General features: G+C 38.8%; 1 protein-coding gene across 1 annotated transcript in view; it reads right to left on the bottom strand.

The window, feature by feature from the left end:
• The window catches only part of LOC140148516 (thioredoxin reductase 1, cytoplasmic-like), an 80,272-nt gene extending 61,508 nt beyond the window's left edge, over window positions 1-18,764 (bottom strand). The window contains exons 1-2 of the mRNA XM_072170501.1: window positions 18,629-18,764; window positions 12,903-13,133 (exon numbers count right to left, since the gene is read on the bottom strand). Coding sequence (XP_072026602.1) covers window positions 12,903-13,004 — 102 coding nt within the window. The 5' untranslated portion in view covers window positions 13,005-13,133; window positions 18,629-18,764. The remainder of the gene's footprint in view (window positions 1-12,902; window positions 13,134-18,628) is intronic.
• Window positions 18,765-19,600: the final 836 nt, after the last annotated feature.

Genomic DNA, 19,600 nt, shown 5'->3' on the forward strand with positions numbered 1-19,600 from the left:
GTATGGAAAGGTTGGGTAGGTCGGCCTGAAGGTTTAAAAAATTCCCCACAAATATTGAATACGGTCCTTGAAACTCGATCACGGGGTCAATCTTCCTCCGCCGCATTATTATTTTTAGCCGCATTACTATTAGTTGCAAAATCTGAAAATAATTCATTATTGTGCAAATTACTACTGAACCAGCAAGAATAATTTGTTCTGCAAAATTTTAAAATCCCCTTTTTTTAGTATTTTTAGTTTTCAACAACTATAGAAAGCCTTGGCAACTATTAGAATTCATCTAAATTGACCTCAGACGACCCCAAAATGACCTCCCAAAAATTTGGCTCTAAATGGTGACCTCAGATGACCCCAAAATGACCTTCCAAAATTTGACTTCAAATGTTGACTGTACCCACCAAGTTTCATGCCCATACGACAGTTTTAGTAATTTGACCTCAGGTGACCCCTGGCTGACTCGAAATGAGCTTCCAAAATTTGACTCTAAATGTTGACTGTACGCACCAAGTTTCATGCACATACGACAGTTTTTAGTAATTTGACCTCAGATGACCCCTGGATGACCCCAAAATACCCTTCCAAAAATTCGGTTCTAAATGTTGACTGTACCCACCAAGTTTCATGCCCATACGACAGTTTTTGCTAATTTGACTTCAGATGACCCCTGGATGACCTCTGGTGACCGTGACCCACTAACCAATACAAACTTGTTCTGTGCGACCCCACAAAATTAGGCTCCAAATGTTGGCCGTACCCACCAATGCCCATACGACATTTTTAGCAATTTTACCTCAGATGACCCCTGGGTGACACCGGTTGATCCTGAAATGACCTTCCAAAAATTTGACTCCAAATGTTGACTGTACCCACCAAGTTTCATGCCCATATGGCAGTTTCATGCCCATATGGCAGTTTTTGCTAATTTTACCTCAGATGACCCTGGATGACCTCAGGTGTCCTTGACCCACTAACCAATACAAACTTGTTCTGCCTGGGGTCAAGATGCACCCACCAAAATTTGGCTCCAAATGTTGACTGTATCCAGTTTCATGTTCATACAACAGTTTTTTAGTAATATGACCTCAGATGACCCCTGGGTGACCCCAAAATGACCTTCCCAAAATTTTGATTCCAAATGTTGACTGTACCCACCAAGTTTCATGACCATACGACAGTTTTTACTAATTTGACCTCAGATGACCCCTGATGACCCCAAAATGACCTTCCCAAAATTTGACTCCAAATGTTGACAGTACCAACCAAGTTTCATGCCCATGCGACAGTTTTTAGTAATTTGACCTCAGATGACCCCGGATGACCTTCCCAAAATTTGACTCCAAAGGTTGACTGTACCCACCTAGTTTCATGCCCATACGACAATTTTTAGTATCTTCCCAAAATTTGACTTTAAATGTTGACTGTACCCACCAAGTTTCATGCCCATACGAGTTTTTAGTAATTTGACCTCAGATGACCCCTGGGTGACCCCGGGTGACCTTCCCAAAATTTGACTCCAAATGTTGACTGTAACCAGTTTCATGACCCTACAACAGTTTTTGCAAATTTGACCTCAGATGACCCCTGGATGACCTCAGGTGACCTTGACCCGCTAACCAATACAAACTTATGCTGGGGTCAAGATGCACCTAGTACCAGGGATCTATCTGATGATTTTGTTTTTGGGTGGATCACCGCATTTTACACATAAAATACACGTAACCCACACACAACGCAATTGAATAACAGACCGGTACTGCACAGTGCCGCCGCTGGTTACCAGCTGTTCTCATTTATGTAATCAGCAATTGGAGCCTACAAAATCTGGTGCATTTATAGTGTACGGTAGTAACGGTACTAACATGTGATATCGGGAATTGACACAAATTTTACGGTAACAAAATCAGTCATACCCAGAAAGGATAAAATTCGAATTGAGAAAATATTGTATGTGACATGGTGTACTAAAGATGCATCCACCCACCAAGTTTGAGGAACATGCTTCCCCTACTATGCTAGTCTGAGGTGCTCTGACGATAACACTCCGATCGCCATGCAATCTAAGTTTTGTAGGCCAGTGGGACAACGGAATCACTACGTGAACGAGCTACTACTACAATAGTCTCTGAGTAAAGAGGCAGACACAGACAAAGAAACAGATAGTGAATTAAATAGTGATGATCAGTTGAGTTGTAGCAACTACAAATTTCGAACGTTTGTCAGGGGGTCAAATCCCCACCATTTATATTTCCCCCACACTTTTTAGACAGACACCTTTTTTATCAAAAATTGAACCCCCACCCTTATGCAGTGTTTGTGACCAAAGCTTACAGCATTACTTATCAAATTCGGAAGACTGAACATCGGCGCTATCGCTGTTTCATACAGTCACTTCGGACCAAAGCTTACAGCATTACTTATCAAATTCGGAAGACTGAACATCGGCGCTATCGCTGTTTCATACAGTCACTTCCGGGTCCATTTTAGCACTATCTGCGCCATCAATCCATTTCAGAATCCGAATTGATGCAGAATTTATCCTCATCTATTATATCAAACACTCATGATTTTCTTATTCATCTGAAACATCTTTCAAAAGATACGACTTTAGATTGTTTACAGCATTACTTTATCAAATTCGGAAGACTGAACATCGGGGCGCCGCCGCTTCATACAGTCACTTCGGGTCCATTTTATCATTATCTGCGCCATCAATCCATTTCAGAATCCGAATTGATGCAGAATTTATCCTCATCTATCAAACACTCGTGATTTTCTTATTCATCTGAAACATTTGCGACATATTAAATGTTGGCAAAACTGCATCACTGCAACTGCATCGAAAAGATACGACTTTAGATTGTTTATCATAAACACATGGGCAAATTGTAAAGGGCTGAGATACCTGTGAGATCCTGAATACATGAAAACGTCAGTCTATACTCTCTACACGGCCGCTGTGGTTCAGATCGCTCCACTTCTAGTGTGAGCGAGCGGGCCAAAGCGGCTGATGTAGAGACTGAAAATTATATTCATTCATAAAACTCACGGTAGCGTCGATTCTACTGTGGGGTGACGTCAGTATGAATTGAAAACATCAGCAAATTAATTTTTGACATTTTCTTTCCAGATTTATGAAGAAAATATGAATGTTTTTCAACAGATCATCAAATTACTTTATTATATTTTTTTTGCAATTGGTAGCGTTACCCACACGCTTTATAATTATATATTGCTCCCACGCTTTTTAGAAACCCACCCTTTATTCCGCAAAATTGTAATTTTTACAGATTTTCAGAATTCCCAACCCACGCTGTAGAAAGCGTGCCAGACAAACAATGATAATGAATAGCCAGATGTGACCTTCGCTGTCGAGACGTTGTTTTCAGGGTTGTCAAACCCGCGATTTGGTAACCCAATTAGGCGACTTTTGAAGATTTTCCCCGGGACAATTTCCTGCCCCATAAAATGCAAAGGGTAAAGAAACAAGAGCACCAATGGCGCTGTGGCTCTGTGCTTTTTTGAATGTGAAAGTAATTGCAGTCGAATGTGCAACAGGTGAAATCATATACATTGTATGTGCCAGATCACACGCAATCATACATCTTGCTGGTTGGTAGCTATATCTTATTTGCAGAGCATAATACATCCATCAATAAGTTTCATATCCACATGAGGTTTTAGTAATTTGACCACAGATGACCCCTGAGTGACCTTGGATGACCCCAAAATGACATTCCAAAATTTGGCTTGAAATGTTGACTGTACCCACCCCGTTTCATGCCCATGCGAGTTTTAGTAACTTAACCTCAGATGACCCCTGGGTGACCTCGATGACCCCGAAATGACCTTCCAAAAATTTGACTCTAAATGTTGACTGTACCCACAAAGTTTCATGCCCATACAACAGTTTTTAGTAATTTGACCTCAGATGACCCCTTGGTGACCTCAGATGACCCCAAAATAACCGTCTGAAAATTTGACTCTAAATGTTAAGTGTACCCACCAAGTTTCATGCCCATACAAGTTTTTAGTAATTTGACCTCAGGTGACCCCTTGGTGACCTTGGATGACCCCGAAATGACCGTCCGATAATTTGACTCTAAATGTTGACTGTACCCACCAAGTTTCATGCCCATACGACAGTTTTTAGTAATTTGACCTCAGATGACCCCTTGGTGACCTTGGATGACCCCGAAATTACCTTCCGAAACTTTGACTCATAATGTTAAGTGTATCCATCAAGTTTCATGCTCATACGACAGTTTTCAGTAATTTGACCTCGGATGACCCCTGGGTGACCTCGGATGACCCCAAAATGACCGTCAGAAAATTTGACTCTAAATGTTAACTGTACCCACCAAGTTTCATGCCCATACGACAGTTTTAGTAATTTGACCTTAGATGACCCCTGGATGACCTCGAGTGACCTTCACCCACTAACCAATACAAACTTGTTCTGTCTGGGGTCAAGATGCACCCGCCACCAAGTTTGAAGAATGTGCGACCCCTAGTCTCCGAGAAAAAAGGTTTTTGCATATTATGCATAAATTATGCAAATTAGGTAGGTAATTACCATATTTTGCGCTGAAAATCGAATCAGGTCGAGATCCTCTGGTCATGCTACCCCCACCACGCTTCATCATCATAGGGCTTAGCATTCTTACGGATCCCCAGAAACAGCTTCACAAGGCGGATTTCTTCAGATTTCCAACCATTTTGTAGAAGCGTTCCCGCATAAATTATGCAACTTAACAACTAAATGCGATACTTTTCGCCAAAAACTAATCAGGTGATCAGCAGGTGTGTATCATTCCTGTCACAAGGTTTCGATTACCATGCACCGCTATCAATTTGCGCTGATATTCGCATAAATTATGCAAATTAGCTATGTTAATTTGCATATTTTCACCGAAAACATACAATTACGGAGCAAACTTGGATACCCTTCCTCCCACCAAGTAGCGTCCCCGTAGGTCTTACGGTTCCCCAGATACAGCTCCGGACAAACATTCGGACATCCCACCCCCACACACAGACGGAAATAGTGATTACTAGGTCCCATCCTGAACAAAGTTCAGAAATGAAATTTTATCAATTTGCGCTGATTTTTGCATAAATTATGCAAATTAGCTATGTTAATTTGCATTATTTTTCACCGAAAACATACAATTACGGAGCAAACTTAGATACCCTTCCTCCCACCAAGTAGCGTCCACGTACTCGTGAGGTCTTACAGTTTCCCAGATACAGCTCCAGACGGACACACGGACATCCACACCCCGGACAGACAGAAATACTGAGGCGAGACAAAAATGAAATTTTATAACAAATTTTTGTGACTTGAGATCATTTGCATTTTTTTTTAAACACCAAAACTGTTCTGTCCTGACATGTCTGTTGTGTCATGTGTGTTGAACCCAGTCCAACCGAACAATCGTAAGTTCTGTTCGGATCTGGATCTGCCTGGTCTGGATGCTGTACTCCGATTAAGCAGGACTAGCCTACATCACATCAGTGTTTATTTCTGATAGATTTCACTTCATGATTTTTTCTTCAATTTCATCACTTACGAAAGTACGAAAGTAGACAATTATCTAGTAGTCAGTATAACCTCGGAGCAGTTCGTGTGAGACCTACGTACATGGAATAGTAGTACATGGCTTCCGAATTTGGAACTTCACATGTTCAACTTGTCATGCCGGTCGAGTCCCGCGTTACAACTAAAATCAAACCACTTCTATATTAAGTCCATCGCTGAATTTTACAAATAACTTAAATAAACATCTTTATATTTAATAAAAAAAATATTATGGTATGCTCGTAAATGCTTCGAATGACATTTACCAGAAGCTCATGAGCTCAGAATGGTAAACAAACTAGCGTATTTTCACCTCGATTATGCACCGTAGCTCTCTGTGGTTGAGTTTGCAAGGTCAGTGGGTCAGTGAACTTAGTCTCCTATGCAGCCAGTTTGGTTACGCTCCCTCCACAAAAATGTTTGTGTGTAAGGGGCGGAACCAAACTGGCTGCTGTGGAGACTACTGCAAGAATCGATCAATCACACAAAACTGTTTGCTGATTGGTTCAGAAATGGTGATGTCATCAATCAAGAAAAACTAATCGATTTATTGGTTCAAAATAGCCTCATAGAAAAGTACGAAGTTTGTTGAGCATCGCAGCTTATCGGTAAAAACGCGTGACCTTTAACAAAAAATCGGCACAGTGCTTTCAGTACTGCACTTGCGCAAGCCAAATAGTCCCCCAGAAAAGTCATTTGTTCAGATTTATTCGGGATTTATTCAAGATTCAGACATGTTCTTGACTATTTTTGACATTCCTTACCTATCTCTTTATTTAAATTATAAAGAAATAGTGAAGAAAAGTTAAGAAGTAGTCAAATAATTTCTGATCTGAACTAAAATCTTAAGAAATGTACCTCCATTGGTTTCCGTCTGTATTACGAATTCTTAAATTATACAGACCAGAATAATCTCTAGCACACACAGGGAACCAAGATATAACTCGATTATCGTGACTATTTTGGTCTTTTTTACCCAAAAATAATACTTTTATCGCCTGAATTTCAATAAAATCTGGAGTGCAATCGATTCGAAAATAACTTAGCCAAACTTAGAAACGAAACTTAAGTCTTCATATCAGTCATTAAATGATCCTTAGCATAAAAACCAACAGCGTATTGTGGCCTGAAAATGAATGCTAGTTAGTTGCATGACAAAGGCACTGATAAGCTCCGCTCAGAGCCAAAAAATTGGGCGACTTTTCGATTATTTGACCTGCGATTCGGGCTGAATTTTTTTGGCAACCCTGGTTATTTAGCGTTAATTTAGCTAAATTACTACGCCGCTGGTCTCTAAATATTTTGAAGTGTTGTCCCATGGTAACAAAACTCCCGAGAACTCAATAAACAATCTGGACAAAGGAATCATCCAATCACGTTTCTATCCATGTGAGATCACCGCAAAAATTCATGATAAAAGGTCACTTTCCCAAAGAAAAATAGTGCAATCCGTCAATTCCGCCATGATCTCACAACTTAAATTACTCAGACCAAAATAATCTCTAGCGCATACAGGGAACCAAGCAAAACGATAGAAATGACTTGTTTCTCATGACGACTTTTGACTTTTCTCACTTCAAAATAAGTACTTTCCCCACCCCAAATTCACTTCTAAAGGAGTGCAATCGATTGCTAAATAACTAAGCAAACCTTGGAACGTAATTTCAAAGCCAAATATCATAAACAAAAGAAACCTTAGCATAAAAAGCAAGAACGCAAGTGGCCAAAATATGTAGCAAAAATACAGTCCTCACTGACTGCAATGACTCAGGCTCACCTAGCTACGCTAAGAGCCAAAAATGAGTGTGTGACGAAAAGTCGGCGAGGTTAAAACGCATGGCCTTATACGCACGGGCTTGTTTTGTTCCAGGGGGTCTTCAAAAAATTTTGTACAGGGATGTGCCACACAGACTTTCGGATGCTAACTTTCTCTCTCCTTTTTGCTATTGTATACCAATTTTTCACTAAAAAAACACTAAAAAAGCAACCAAATCTGTCCTACTGTAATTCTAAGACGCTTTTAGGGGGACTTAAATTACCCTTTGATCTCCACTGAAAACTCAACATCGATATATACCAAAATTGCTAGAAAGGTACCCCAAAACCGCAACACATCCCCGTATACCTTCAAACAGTAAACCGTACAAATATCTATGTTGCTCTTTTTTGTAAGAAACAAAGTATTTAATACTTTCTGTCTACACCTGTGCCACATGTATCCTATTCACTTTGCAAAATTACATTATACCCACTTACTTTCAAGCGTACACAATACACAATTAAAGATAGCGCAGTCTGAGATTTCCTTGACCAGAACACAAAATCCAATAATTGACACTTTCAGAACAAGCAATTTAGCTCTGCATGCATGCTGGATTGGACGACTTTTAGATGGGGATTCCAACATTCTGCAAATTTGCATCTTTGTACTTCCAGGCAGGGCTCGAAATAAGGAGGGCCCGAGCCCTCGGCCCTCCAAAATTAGTGAGGGCCCACAAAAAACACATCTGGCGGGCCCAAATGGCCCACAAAATTTGTGGCAATTTGTTCACTTTTTTGTGGGGTTCATAGGTTAAAACCAATGGCCCAAATGGCCCTCAGAAATTCTGGCTTATTTCGAGGCCTGCTTCCAGGTTTTGTCAGTCTCAAATAATTAATTGCAAAATTTACAATTTTGTATCCATTAAGGTTATACAGGATTTTGACATTTTGTGTAGGCAAATTGGCTGCACGTAGCCACCTAAAATATTTTGTTTTTCAAAAAATAAACATGGCAGGCCTAAAATCATACTTCATCTTAAAGTTGACACTCTAATGATTATTATTGTAATACTTTTAACGTCATAGCTCATACACAAATGTACTTTGTAAGTGTTTCAATTTGTGTTCAATTTCATGAGCATGAGGTTTTTTGGGAAAGAGGCCAGGAAAATATGGGGAGAGGGTCCGATTTCATTGCGATTTCACATATGTGTTACAAACAAACCAATGAAATAATGTACCTATTTATTCTTTCGATAGGTCCTCCTGATTTAAAACAGTAAGCTTACATGTTCACAGAATGTCAATGAAAATGATGGGGTAAATGTCGTCTTTTTTGCAACAACAATATTAATTTAGTGTGCCAATATATTGACACAATTATTCCCTACATTATTTCTTTGAAGTATCAGCCAACACATGCATATCAAAATTTTATGAATCAGCTACGGGAAACATTAAAAATAATTTATTTCATCTCAGCATATCAGGCCAAATGGTCCAAAATGGAGTTCTGAGATATCCACACATTTAGTTTCAAGTACTCACATTTTCTGCTATTTCACAGTATCAATTCACAATCCCATAATATTCCAGGTGCAGTGCTCCTGTATTACTACTGATAATCCTTACTGCATGGGAAGTATCAATTGATTTTCACAAAACTTGCAGAAATTGACAAATTTCTGCCAAAACTTCCACACTATCAATATCATGTTCAAACCATGTGCTAACTTGTTTACAATGCTAGTTAATGTTGCCTGGGCCAAGGTGATAGTACTTATTTTATTGATTTTGTCTAGTATAGTGCTGGTTGAATACTCATGCTCCACTGTGCATATGCTTCAGTGATTTTAGCAATCAAATGAAAATGATAGGGTTGCCAGTTCATGCGCTGGAATAATAATCACTATAAGGGGGCACATCACTAAATAAATGTCCCATTGAAATACATGTGAAAATACAATCAAGTAACTAGGTGCATAATAATTATGAGTCCTGGGGGGAGGGTAGAATGGGGGAGGGGGGAGCAGTTTTTGGCAAACATTTACAGTGCATCTTTATAAGGCTCAGGAAACACTACAGAAACATTCAAATCTGCATCATAATATCTAGGCCATTTAAAGTTTCCACATTGGCAAAGTTAGGCTGGCCGAGAGCAGGGCCAGGGGAGGATGACAGGAAATGTTGGCATACCTTTTAAAATCTAACCCACGGGCCCCCCATGTATAATTGGGTTTCCCCTTCCAAAGAAAATGATAGCCCCTCACACCTTCTCTTTCTTCCATGAGTTACACCAAATGCGGAAGGATTTAGTGTAGTGTCCCCTTAAAACAAGAACTGTCTTTAAAAAAGAATTAGTGCTGTGGGATATCTAGAGCAAATATTGATACACAAAATTATTTCAAAAATACTTTGTTGATACAATTTTTTCAATCTACATCTCTGAGATGTTTAATATATACATATACTTCATAAATAAAAATTAAAAAACAAAATACAAGTTGAGTGGAATTTTCACCCTCCGTAACCTTAAGGACAACCTTGGAATAATTATGTGTTCACTTCATATAATATCAAACACGTTAGTTTTGTATGCATTATTAAATCTTTTATGCAGTGAATACAAATTACAAATTTGCGCTAAGTTATCAGTGTTTATAATACACTGCACTACATGTAGGCGGCGGTCACTCGTATTTGGCGATTCTCAGCTGTCACGATTAGCTGGCTGATGGTGACTGTACCCACCAAGTTTCATGCCCATACAACAGTTTAATATAATACATTGTAATTGTGTACCGGTACATCCATATCCAAACGATGCACTTGTCGGCTGCTACATGTGTCTCATTTTACTTAATAGCTAGGAATAAATACCAGACTCATCTCAAGTGGAGGTCACCTCAAATCATACCCAAGTCACTTGATTTAGGAATACAGAGAACATAATCCTAAACCATGTGACCTGGGGATGATTTGAAGTGAAGTCCACTTGAGATGAGTCTGGTGTTTATTCCTAGCAATTATGTGAAATGAGACACATGTAGCAGACGACAAGTGCATCGTTTTGATATGGATGTAAACAATTTGACTCCTGCTGACCCCAAAATGACCTTCACAAAATTTGGCTCTAAATGGTGAGTGACTGTACCCACCAAGTTTGAGGAATGTGCAACCTCTAGTCGCTGAGAAAAACAGTTTTCACTAATTTGACCTCAGATGACCCCTGGATGACCTCACCTCAGGTGACCTTGACCCATTAACCAATACATTCTTGTTTTGTATCGGGTCAAGATGCACCCACTCACTAAGTTTCATGCCCATTTGACAGTTTTTACTAATTTGACCTCAGATGACCCTTGGATGACCTCGTCCCACTAACCAATATAAACTTGTTCTGTCTCGGGTCAAGATGTACCGGGGCACTGTACAAACTTGGAATTTGTTGGTTTTTTTTTCTGATTTGTTTTTTAAAATCAACCAAACATTTTCCAGATCAAAATTTTTTTTTATAGATTTTGCATTTTTGGCGGAAAATCACACATTTTTCAGTTTTTGAAGAAATCAAGGTGCAATTTTTGGCTTCCAAAATCACAAATTTAGCATGCCTAAATTAATGCTTTCTCATAAGACACAAGTTGAGAACAGTAAATACAAACAGCTACCGATGCTGACTCGGCAATTTTTGTTTCCAATTAAATTATCAACATACACATCGTCGATTATAAAAAGTGTGTTGACATTGATGACAGCATGCGTAAACATGTCATTAATAAAGCCACAATGGCAATATCACAACTATGTATGATGTCATTTCAAATTGATACATTGATGCCTGTCAATTTCAATAACCAAGACAACAACAAAACGCACTGTAAGTGTAATTGTCTGTACCTTGGTAATGCTATTACATGTAGGCTACATGTAGTATCAATTTATTTGCATTAGGTACCGGGTAAGCTAAGCATACAGCGGAATGTGGGCATGTTGCCTGTAGGGTCGATGCTATCGATGCTAAGTCAGGTTTGCGTGATAGCGCAAGCGTACACAAAAGAAACTTTGTGCGTAAGATGAGCGATGTCACCAGGTCTGAATGCTGTACCAGCATCAGCTGAAGTACGCTATTAGAGCACAAGCATGGAAAATTGCAGTCTGTGTTATTTTAAATCTACATGTATGAAGCTATGCAACTCATTAAATGGAAATCTGACAAGGATAGTTTCATTATTCGTATAATGTCAAAAACACAAACAATTATCAATTTGACTTCAAGGAAGGTCCAGCCACTTAAGTGATGCACATCATGATAATTGATGCAAGCTGAAGAATGGATAATCGATGTACCATTCAGTGCAAAGCAAACATTTTTTGTGTCAAATCCTGTAGTGTCATGTCTGAAGCTGCTACCTGATTACTCATGCTTGGACAAACAGCTGCTTAAAAATAATTACAATTCTTATTATGAACATTTAGATAAAAATGTTTTTGTTATGAAATGTTGGCTAAACATTAACAAAAACAAATTAATGATGTCTCCAGCTAACACAGTTGGCCACAGACAAACTATATCATGAATTAGGGAATAAATAAAAAGTATAATAAATTTAAACCTCCTTGTTGCATGTTTGATAGGGTCAAGAATCAGAGAATTTATTTATTCAGCTCAAAATTGAAAAATGTATGTATACATTGTATAGGTTTAAAATTGCTTTGACCTTCATAAAATACAATACGGTATTTATTTTTGTTTAGGCATTATTTGTATTACATGTATGCATTTTATTATAACTATAAAGCCATGCAAAAATTCTTTCAGTTCATAAATTCATCAAATAGCATTGAAGCAAAATCCTGTTATTGTTAAAAAGTGGTAACCTTTACCACACATCAGTGATTCCAGTGAATCTCAATATCACTTTACTAAACCTGAATTTATACTCGATCGCTGAGCGATTGCGATGAAACGCTTTTGGAAAGCGATGGGCAATCGCCAAATTTTGCGATGCATCGCTCATCGCTTTTGTATTTATACTAATCACGGCGATAGCGATTGCAGACAACAATTAAAATATTCTAAATGCCACAAAATACATTTTTAAAACATCAGTTGCTGTCAATAATTACAGTTACATTGAATTAATTCATCACCAAAAGTTAATAATCGAGAAAGGTAAATTAATTAGCAAAATAATAGAGCCAGTTGGTTGTATATGATTGGTTGACGCATTCACGTGTCCAGCGATATCGCTGGGAAGTTGAGATTTCTTCAACTTGCAAAAGCGACATCGTTTTTGCCTCAGCGATTTGAATCGATTGATCGGCTTGAGTTTGACGCTATGGAAATGTAAGTAAACACTGAGCATGTGTGAGCGCTTTTCTGCAAAAGCGATCGAGTATAAATTCAGCTTTAAACTGTGGAATGAACACACATAAGGTCATACTGATAGAAATTGTAGGCTTTTTCTTGGGGGAAGGGGGGGAGAAGTTGATGGTTGTTTTTTGATGTGACGATGGATTCTAAAATACAAACTACACAAAGCACTTGATGGCATACACTAACCTTTTTACAGAAAGGACATGTTGTTTTACTAAATATCATCACTTTGTTGTTAGCTATGGCTTCTAGAACCCGACTACGCACATCGTTGGGTAGGGGTGCCATCTTGATGAAATTCTTCTTGCACCGCGACGTAGGTGCCGGAGATGTGTTGGAACAAATAAGTCCCGTCCTTTATGGCTTGTCAATCAAATGTCAAAGTTCAGATGCACAGTTACTTCTCCAATTTATGATCTACAAAAAACAAAACAAAAAAACATGGAAAACTGAGAGAGGAATATAAATCATGTAGTGTGTATCACAGTGTAATGAGTGTATGTAACCTGTTTGTGGCAACAACCGCGACATTTTATGTCAATATGATGATGCTTGTGTAATTTCTCTAAACTTCAAAAAGAATATTTCTTGTTGATGTACATAAAGCGGGGCTGGAAAAAATGTACATTTCCTGGGATTGCAATAGAATACCTGAGTGGAAGAAGGGCCCAACTCCATTTTAAAAACTGAATTAAGTTTTAACTTCAACACTACACTATTTTTTGTTCACCTGGAACATTTTCACTAGTCCGACTAGCGTCTTCAGCAGATGGTGATGCTGTGTTGATATCTTGTCTACAATCGGGATATCGCTCATTGATGACGTCATATGATTGACAGAATGACGCCATAGGATGTTACGATGTAGCGCCCCGGCATCAGCAAATTATCCCAAATGAGATCCATTTCTAGTCCTTGGTCACGATTTATGACGTCATCAGTGAGAGATATCCCGATTGTAGACAAGATAGCAACACAGCATCACCATCTGCTGAAGACGCTAGTCGGACTAGTGAAAACGTTCCAGGTGAGCTAAAAATAGTGTAGTGTTGAAGTTAAAACTTTAATTCATTTTATCTACCACTACGTATGAATATCCACTCGTATATCCATTAAAACTGTTTTTGAGATATTAAGAAATATTAAGATATTTGGAAAAGATTTATAGACAGATTGTTTTCATCTTCAGAGGACCTTTAATACCTGAACATTACAAACATGCACTCGAAATTATATGTTTCCATGGCAACGGTACAGGTCTTAATACGAGCTGGAGTTTGGCCTTTCTTCCACTAATATACTGCAAGTGTCAGTTCCATAAGCAGATGTGTTGTAAATAGCTACAGAAATTTGGTAATTATCCATTAATTGTACAAGTAGAAGCATGTAATATGTTAGCAAGAAAGTTTATTGCAGTGAAAAGCAGATTTCATGGATGAACAAAATCAGTGTCCGCAATAAGTGCGTAGCAGTAGCAAAATGCTACACAATTTTCATCATTTGCTACACAATTTTGGAATTTTGTACCATTCATAAGAATTCGCTCCCAAATTTGGTGATCATTTTTGCTACACAAATAAAATTGCTTAATGCGGACCCTGAACAAAATTCATCTTGAACCCAATATTTGTGGAAGAAGGGCCCAACTCCATGGAGTTCCAGGGTCTTTCTTCCATGAAAACCATGATTAAGTGCATGTGGAAGACTATTAAGGGGGTACTACACCCCTGTGGTAAATTTGTGACTATTTTTGCATTTTTCGCAAAAAATAATAACACGCTGGTAACAAAAGTTATGTATATTATTGGGGCAAGGAATCCAATTACTACACTGAAATTTCAGTGACTCAAGACAAGCGGTTCGGTATATATGATAATAAGGTACATCCTAGCGGTACCTTATTTCTTATCATAAATAACGAACCGCTTGTTTTGGGTCACTGAAATTCCAGTGTAGTAATTGGATTCCTTGCCCCAATAATATACATAACTTTTGTTATCACTGCGTTATTAGTTTTTGAGAAAAATGCAAAAATAGACACAAAAATATCGAGGGGTGTAGTACCCCCTTAAGAGAGTGGATTTTGGCTCAATTTTCACACACAAGGAAGAACAGTCTGCTGGCAATAAAATGCTGGGTCTAACTCATTTTTGTAAACAAGGCGGTTCTCGAACCACGAGTCTCGCCTGCTTTTGCAACAACCTGCTTTTGTGATTACTTTTGGTCGAGGTAAATGAATTTGGCGGTTATCGGCTAGGCATGATTATCTGGCTGATGGTGACTGTGCCCACCAAGTTTCATGCCCATGCAACAGTTTTTACTAATTTGACCCCTGGTGACCCTGAAATGACCTTTCAAAACATTGGCTCTAAATGTTGACTGTATCCACTAAGTTTCATACCCACACGACAGTTTTTACTAATTTGACCTCAGATGACCCCTGATGGCCTCGAAATGATCTTCCAAAATTTGGCTTTAAATGTTGACTGTACCCACCAAGTTTCATGTCCATCAACAGTTTTTACTAATTTGACCTCAGATGACCCCTGGTGACCTCAAAATGACCTTCCAAAAATTTGGCTTTAAATGTTGACTGTACCCACCAAGTTTCATGCACATCCGATAGTTTTTACTAATTTGACCTCGGATGACCCCTGGTGACCCCGAAATGACCTTCCAAAAATTTGGCTTTAAATGTTGACTGTACCCACTAAGTTTCATGCCCATCCGAGTTTATACTAATTTGACCTCAGATGACCCCTGGTGACCTTGAAATGACCTTCAAAAAATTTGGCTTGAAATGTTGACTGTACCTACCAAGTTTCATGCCCATCCGACAGTTTATACTAATTTGACCTCAGATGACCCCTGGTGACCTTGAAATGACCTTCAAAAAATTTGGCTTTAAATGTTGACTGTACCTACCAAGTTTCATGCCCATCCGACAGTTTATACTAATTTGACCTCAGATGACCCCTGGTGACCTTGAAATGACCTTCCAAAAATTTGGCTTGAAATGTTGACTGTACCTACCAAGTTTCATGCCCATCCGACAGTTTATACTAATTTGACCTCAGATGACCCCTGGTGACCTTGAAATGACCTTCAAAAAAATTTGGCTTGAAATGTTGACTGTACCTACCAAGTTTCATGCCCATACGACAGTTTTTACTAATTTGACCTCAGATGACCTCTAGAGGTCCTCAGTGACCTTGACCCACTAACCAATACAAACCGGTTTTGTCTCGGGTCAAGATGCACCCACCCACCAAGTTTGAGAAACGTGCGACTCCTAGTCTCCGAGAAAAAGCAAAACTTTAATCAAATTTGTCACACACGCACACACGCACCCCCCACACACACACACCCCCACACACACCCCTACATACGGAAAAGTGATTATATAGTCTCCTGCCTTATCAGGCGAGACAAAAATTGAAGTTGGGCCCTTCTTCCACTCAGGTATGGTATTCAATTCATTGAAGTGAAAATTTCCCACAAGAAGTGGCTACGGGAAGCCGGGTACCTAAAAAAATGCAAAACAAATTGTCCTCCAAGAGAACAGGAAGTGCCTCGTATTGGGCATACCACCACGTTTTAAAGGATGTATTTCAAGCAGCATCCCCGTCTTCAGTAGTTCAGTTTGTTGGAGTTTGTTTGTTCCAGTAAACAAAGTAGAGTTGTAGACAGTATAGTGTGTGAGTACACAAAACAATGTAACATGCAGTGATGATGTTTTACATGCATGGACCAACAATGGGGAATTCTGCACTGGTTTGCTTGTAACAGGGGTAGCGCGAGCACAAAAAATCAAGGGGTCCAATTTAATTTTTCTGGACCCTTTGGTACCTGCAAAACCAACATTTAAGGAGTCCAATGAGAATTTAAGGAGTCCATCTGTCCGAAATTCTAAAGTTTGGAACTTGTCAAATATTCCAATGAAAGTATTAGTGTCGTTGGCCTATGGCGATTCGGGAGATTTACTGATCTTTTAATTTTTTGATTTTTAATCAACGATTCTTATACTGTAATAGCTCAGTGCATCATAAAATTAAGGAGTCCATACAGTTTTTATCGGACCCTTTGGTCACTTTCAACTTGTGATTTAAGGAGTCCAAAATGGCCAAAATAAAAAATAAGGAGTCCCTGGACGTGCAGACTTCTTAAATGCGACCCCTGGCTTGTAAACTGTCTTGACTTGGGTCCAGAGGGTGGGGGTACTAAAGTTTGGTTTGGGTAGGGTGTGCTGCTGAGAATTTGGCCCATCAATACACCTTGTACTAATTTTTCAAGAAATTTTGACCCATGGATGTACCAAAACTCAAAATTTTCCACCAAATTTAATATAAATTGTATTTATTTTTATGTACAATTCTGGTTTACCCCGTGCGCACCCTGGGTTAGGGTTGGGCTTAGGGTTATACTTATGCGCAGGGTATATACCAGAATTATTCCAATTTTTGCAACTTCACAACAGCGCCAAATCGGCAGACCGCTGAAGATCCTTGCTGAAAACTATTCTGTGGGTCGGTGTCACATCACTTCTGGTTGATGATGTGACTCACAGTTGAGTGAAAACAAGTCCTTGTCTTGATTTGATTCTTTTAAATGGTTGCTGTCAATGTCATTGGTGTTGTGTACCAGTGCATTTCGATCGCAAATAGTCAGTGGAATCAAAAATGTTTTAAGTTTGTTGGGTGGAAGTTCTTACAATGTACTTAATTTACCATTAAATTATACTGACAAACTTATTTAATTCCATGGCGGAATGTTGGTTTTCCGGAATTGAAGTTGGAGTGAGCAACATCGCTATATACATGTAGCCTCCTTCACAGCCGGTTTCTGTCGTTCATAACAAACCGTGAGCCACATGCAGTTTGGGCCCAAGAGTCAAGACTAGAAATAGCCCGGATGTTGGATCGACAGAATAACTCGGATGTAATTTATTGTGTTATGTTGAAATTTGGATGAAAGTTATTTCAATGAGTCACCCGTATCTTTTGATTTAAATTTGCCTATTTTGAACAGTCTAAAATTTTGTTGAAGTGCAATTTTAGCAACATTTTTGATGCGATCGCCCGTTGTGATCGGCTGTTTTACTTCTGAACTTCCATCTCTTTACACTGTGTCATGCTTCAGTGAATACGAGTCTAGATTTTGAATGCAATGGTCTCTAGTATTAACGAATATGAAGAGTATTGGTGAGCAAAATTTAATGCAATTTTTGCCAAGTATTTAACCTTTATTTTACCGAAATCGGCCCAGAAATTTGCTCGATTCGAGGTCAAAACAGAATGTAAACAAACTGAATCAGCTCCTCTGCTACTACTAGTCACTCTGATCCACGATCTATTGTGGGTTGAAAAGCATTTAGTGTAGCATCATGTAAAATAAGTACCCGGATGGCCGGGGTCACCTATAAAATGAAATGATGTGGTTTGATGGCAACTTCATTTGAATTCACCTTTCATAACTAAATATTAAGGTGCTGGACGGCTGGCACTGGCAGTAAGCTTAAGTTAAATTTGCAAATGACTGAATTCTGAAATGTAAAAGGAAATCTGGAAAAAATAATACCAGGATTATGCTGGCTGAGTTTGTCATTGTGTGTACAGTGTGTACTGACATTGACTGACCGGCATGACCGGTCGTGTATGTGAACAAATCGGGACGAACAAATCATGCATCTAATCATGTGTACACCATGCCAGAATTGAAAATTATAAGCTTTCTTACAATATGATATGAACACATTGTCAACATGTCATTGATTTTTTTTTAAACACACACAATAAACTAGATTCACGTCTCGATCTCCTGTACCTACCTCAACCAAAATTTTGCCTAGTCATCGTCTTGGCACACACACATACACACAAACCTAATGGTATACTGGTCAGTCTGTCACTCACCTTCAAGTTCAACTGAAAGCATGACTATGCATGTGTAACTCCTCTGTCTACTTCTTCCTGCTGAAGTGAGATGGCCATGAAAGCGCGCGCTACGGGCGCTATCAATTATTATGCCGGCTAATCCTCGCAATCCCACGGCCAACAGTCATTACTCAATGTGGTGTAATGGAATTCAGTGAACTCATCAGAGATGAGTATATTGCATAAGCTATTATTTCACGAGCTTTTTAATTTTGTTCATTTAAAATTAAATCGACTCATGTAAAGAAAAAAATGTTCATATGAATTTTAATAAATACAATTCATTGTAGTATGTGAGATTTAAAAGAACAAGAAAATAAACAATTCTTTAATGACAAAATATCGGATAATGACAGTTGCGTGAAAATAAATAAATGAAAATAGCATGGAGAGGGCGTTGAGCGTTTGGCAGCACAGTCAGGGCACAGTCAGTCTGGTCTGGCACAGCCTGGTCTGGCACCGGGTCTGGCACAGCCTGCCCAAATACAGAAATCATTTCAGGCCTGCCAGATGCAGGAACCGGGGCAGAAAGAAAGAAGCTGAGAACAATATACACAATATTTTTGAAAATCATAAAAATAGGGTCTATGCATAATTTTGATCCACATTTTTTACAAGCAAATCAAGCCTGCGATCAAGCCAGGCATTAAAAGGACATTTCGTGATCCACAACCTCATCCCCCACTTTTCTCAAAAAAAGTTGAGATTTTATACCACTGGATATCTCTGGCTACATTCTACATAATGTTTATGTACCGGTACATTTTTTTGCAGATTAATTCGTTAAGCAAAATTATCGCCAAAATTACCAACAGTGGCCTATGGCACTAAATCATGAATAACTCGCAAACGCAAAATCGGAATCAACTGAAATTTTGGGATTAAGCTTTTTTCGTGGATATCTGCTGAAAAATCTCATACATACTGCAGTTACTGTCCGTTTTCCTATAT

Source organism: Amphiura filiformis, chromosome 3 (genome assembly GCF_039555335.1).
Source record: "Amphiura filiformis chromosome 3, Afil_fr2py, whole genome shotgun sequence".
NCBI classification, from domain to species: domain Eukaryota; kingdom Metazoa; phylum Echinodermata; class Ophiuroidea; order Amphilepidida; family Amphiuridae; genus Amphiura; species Amphiura filiformis.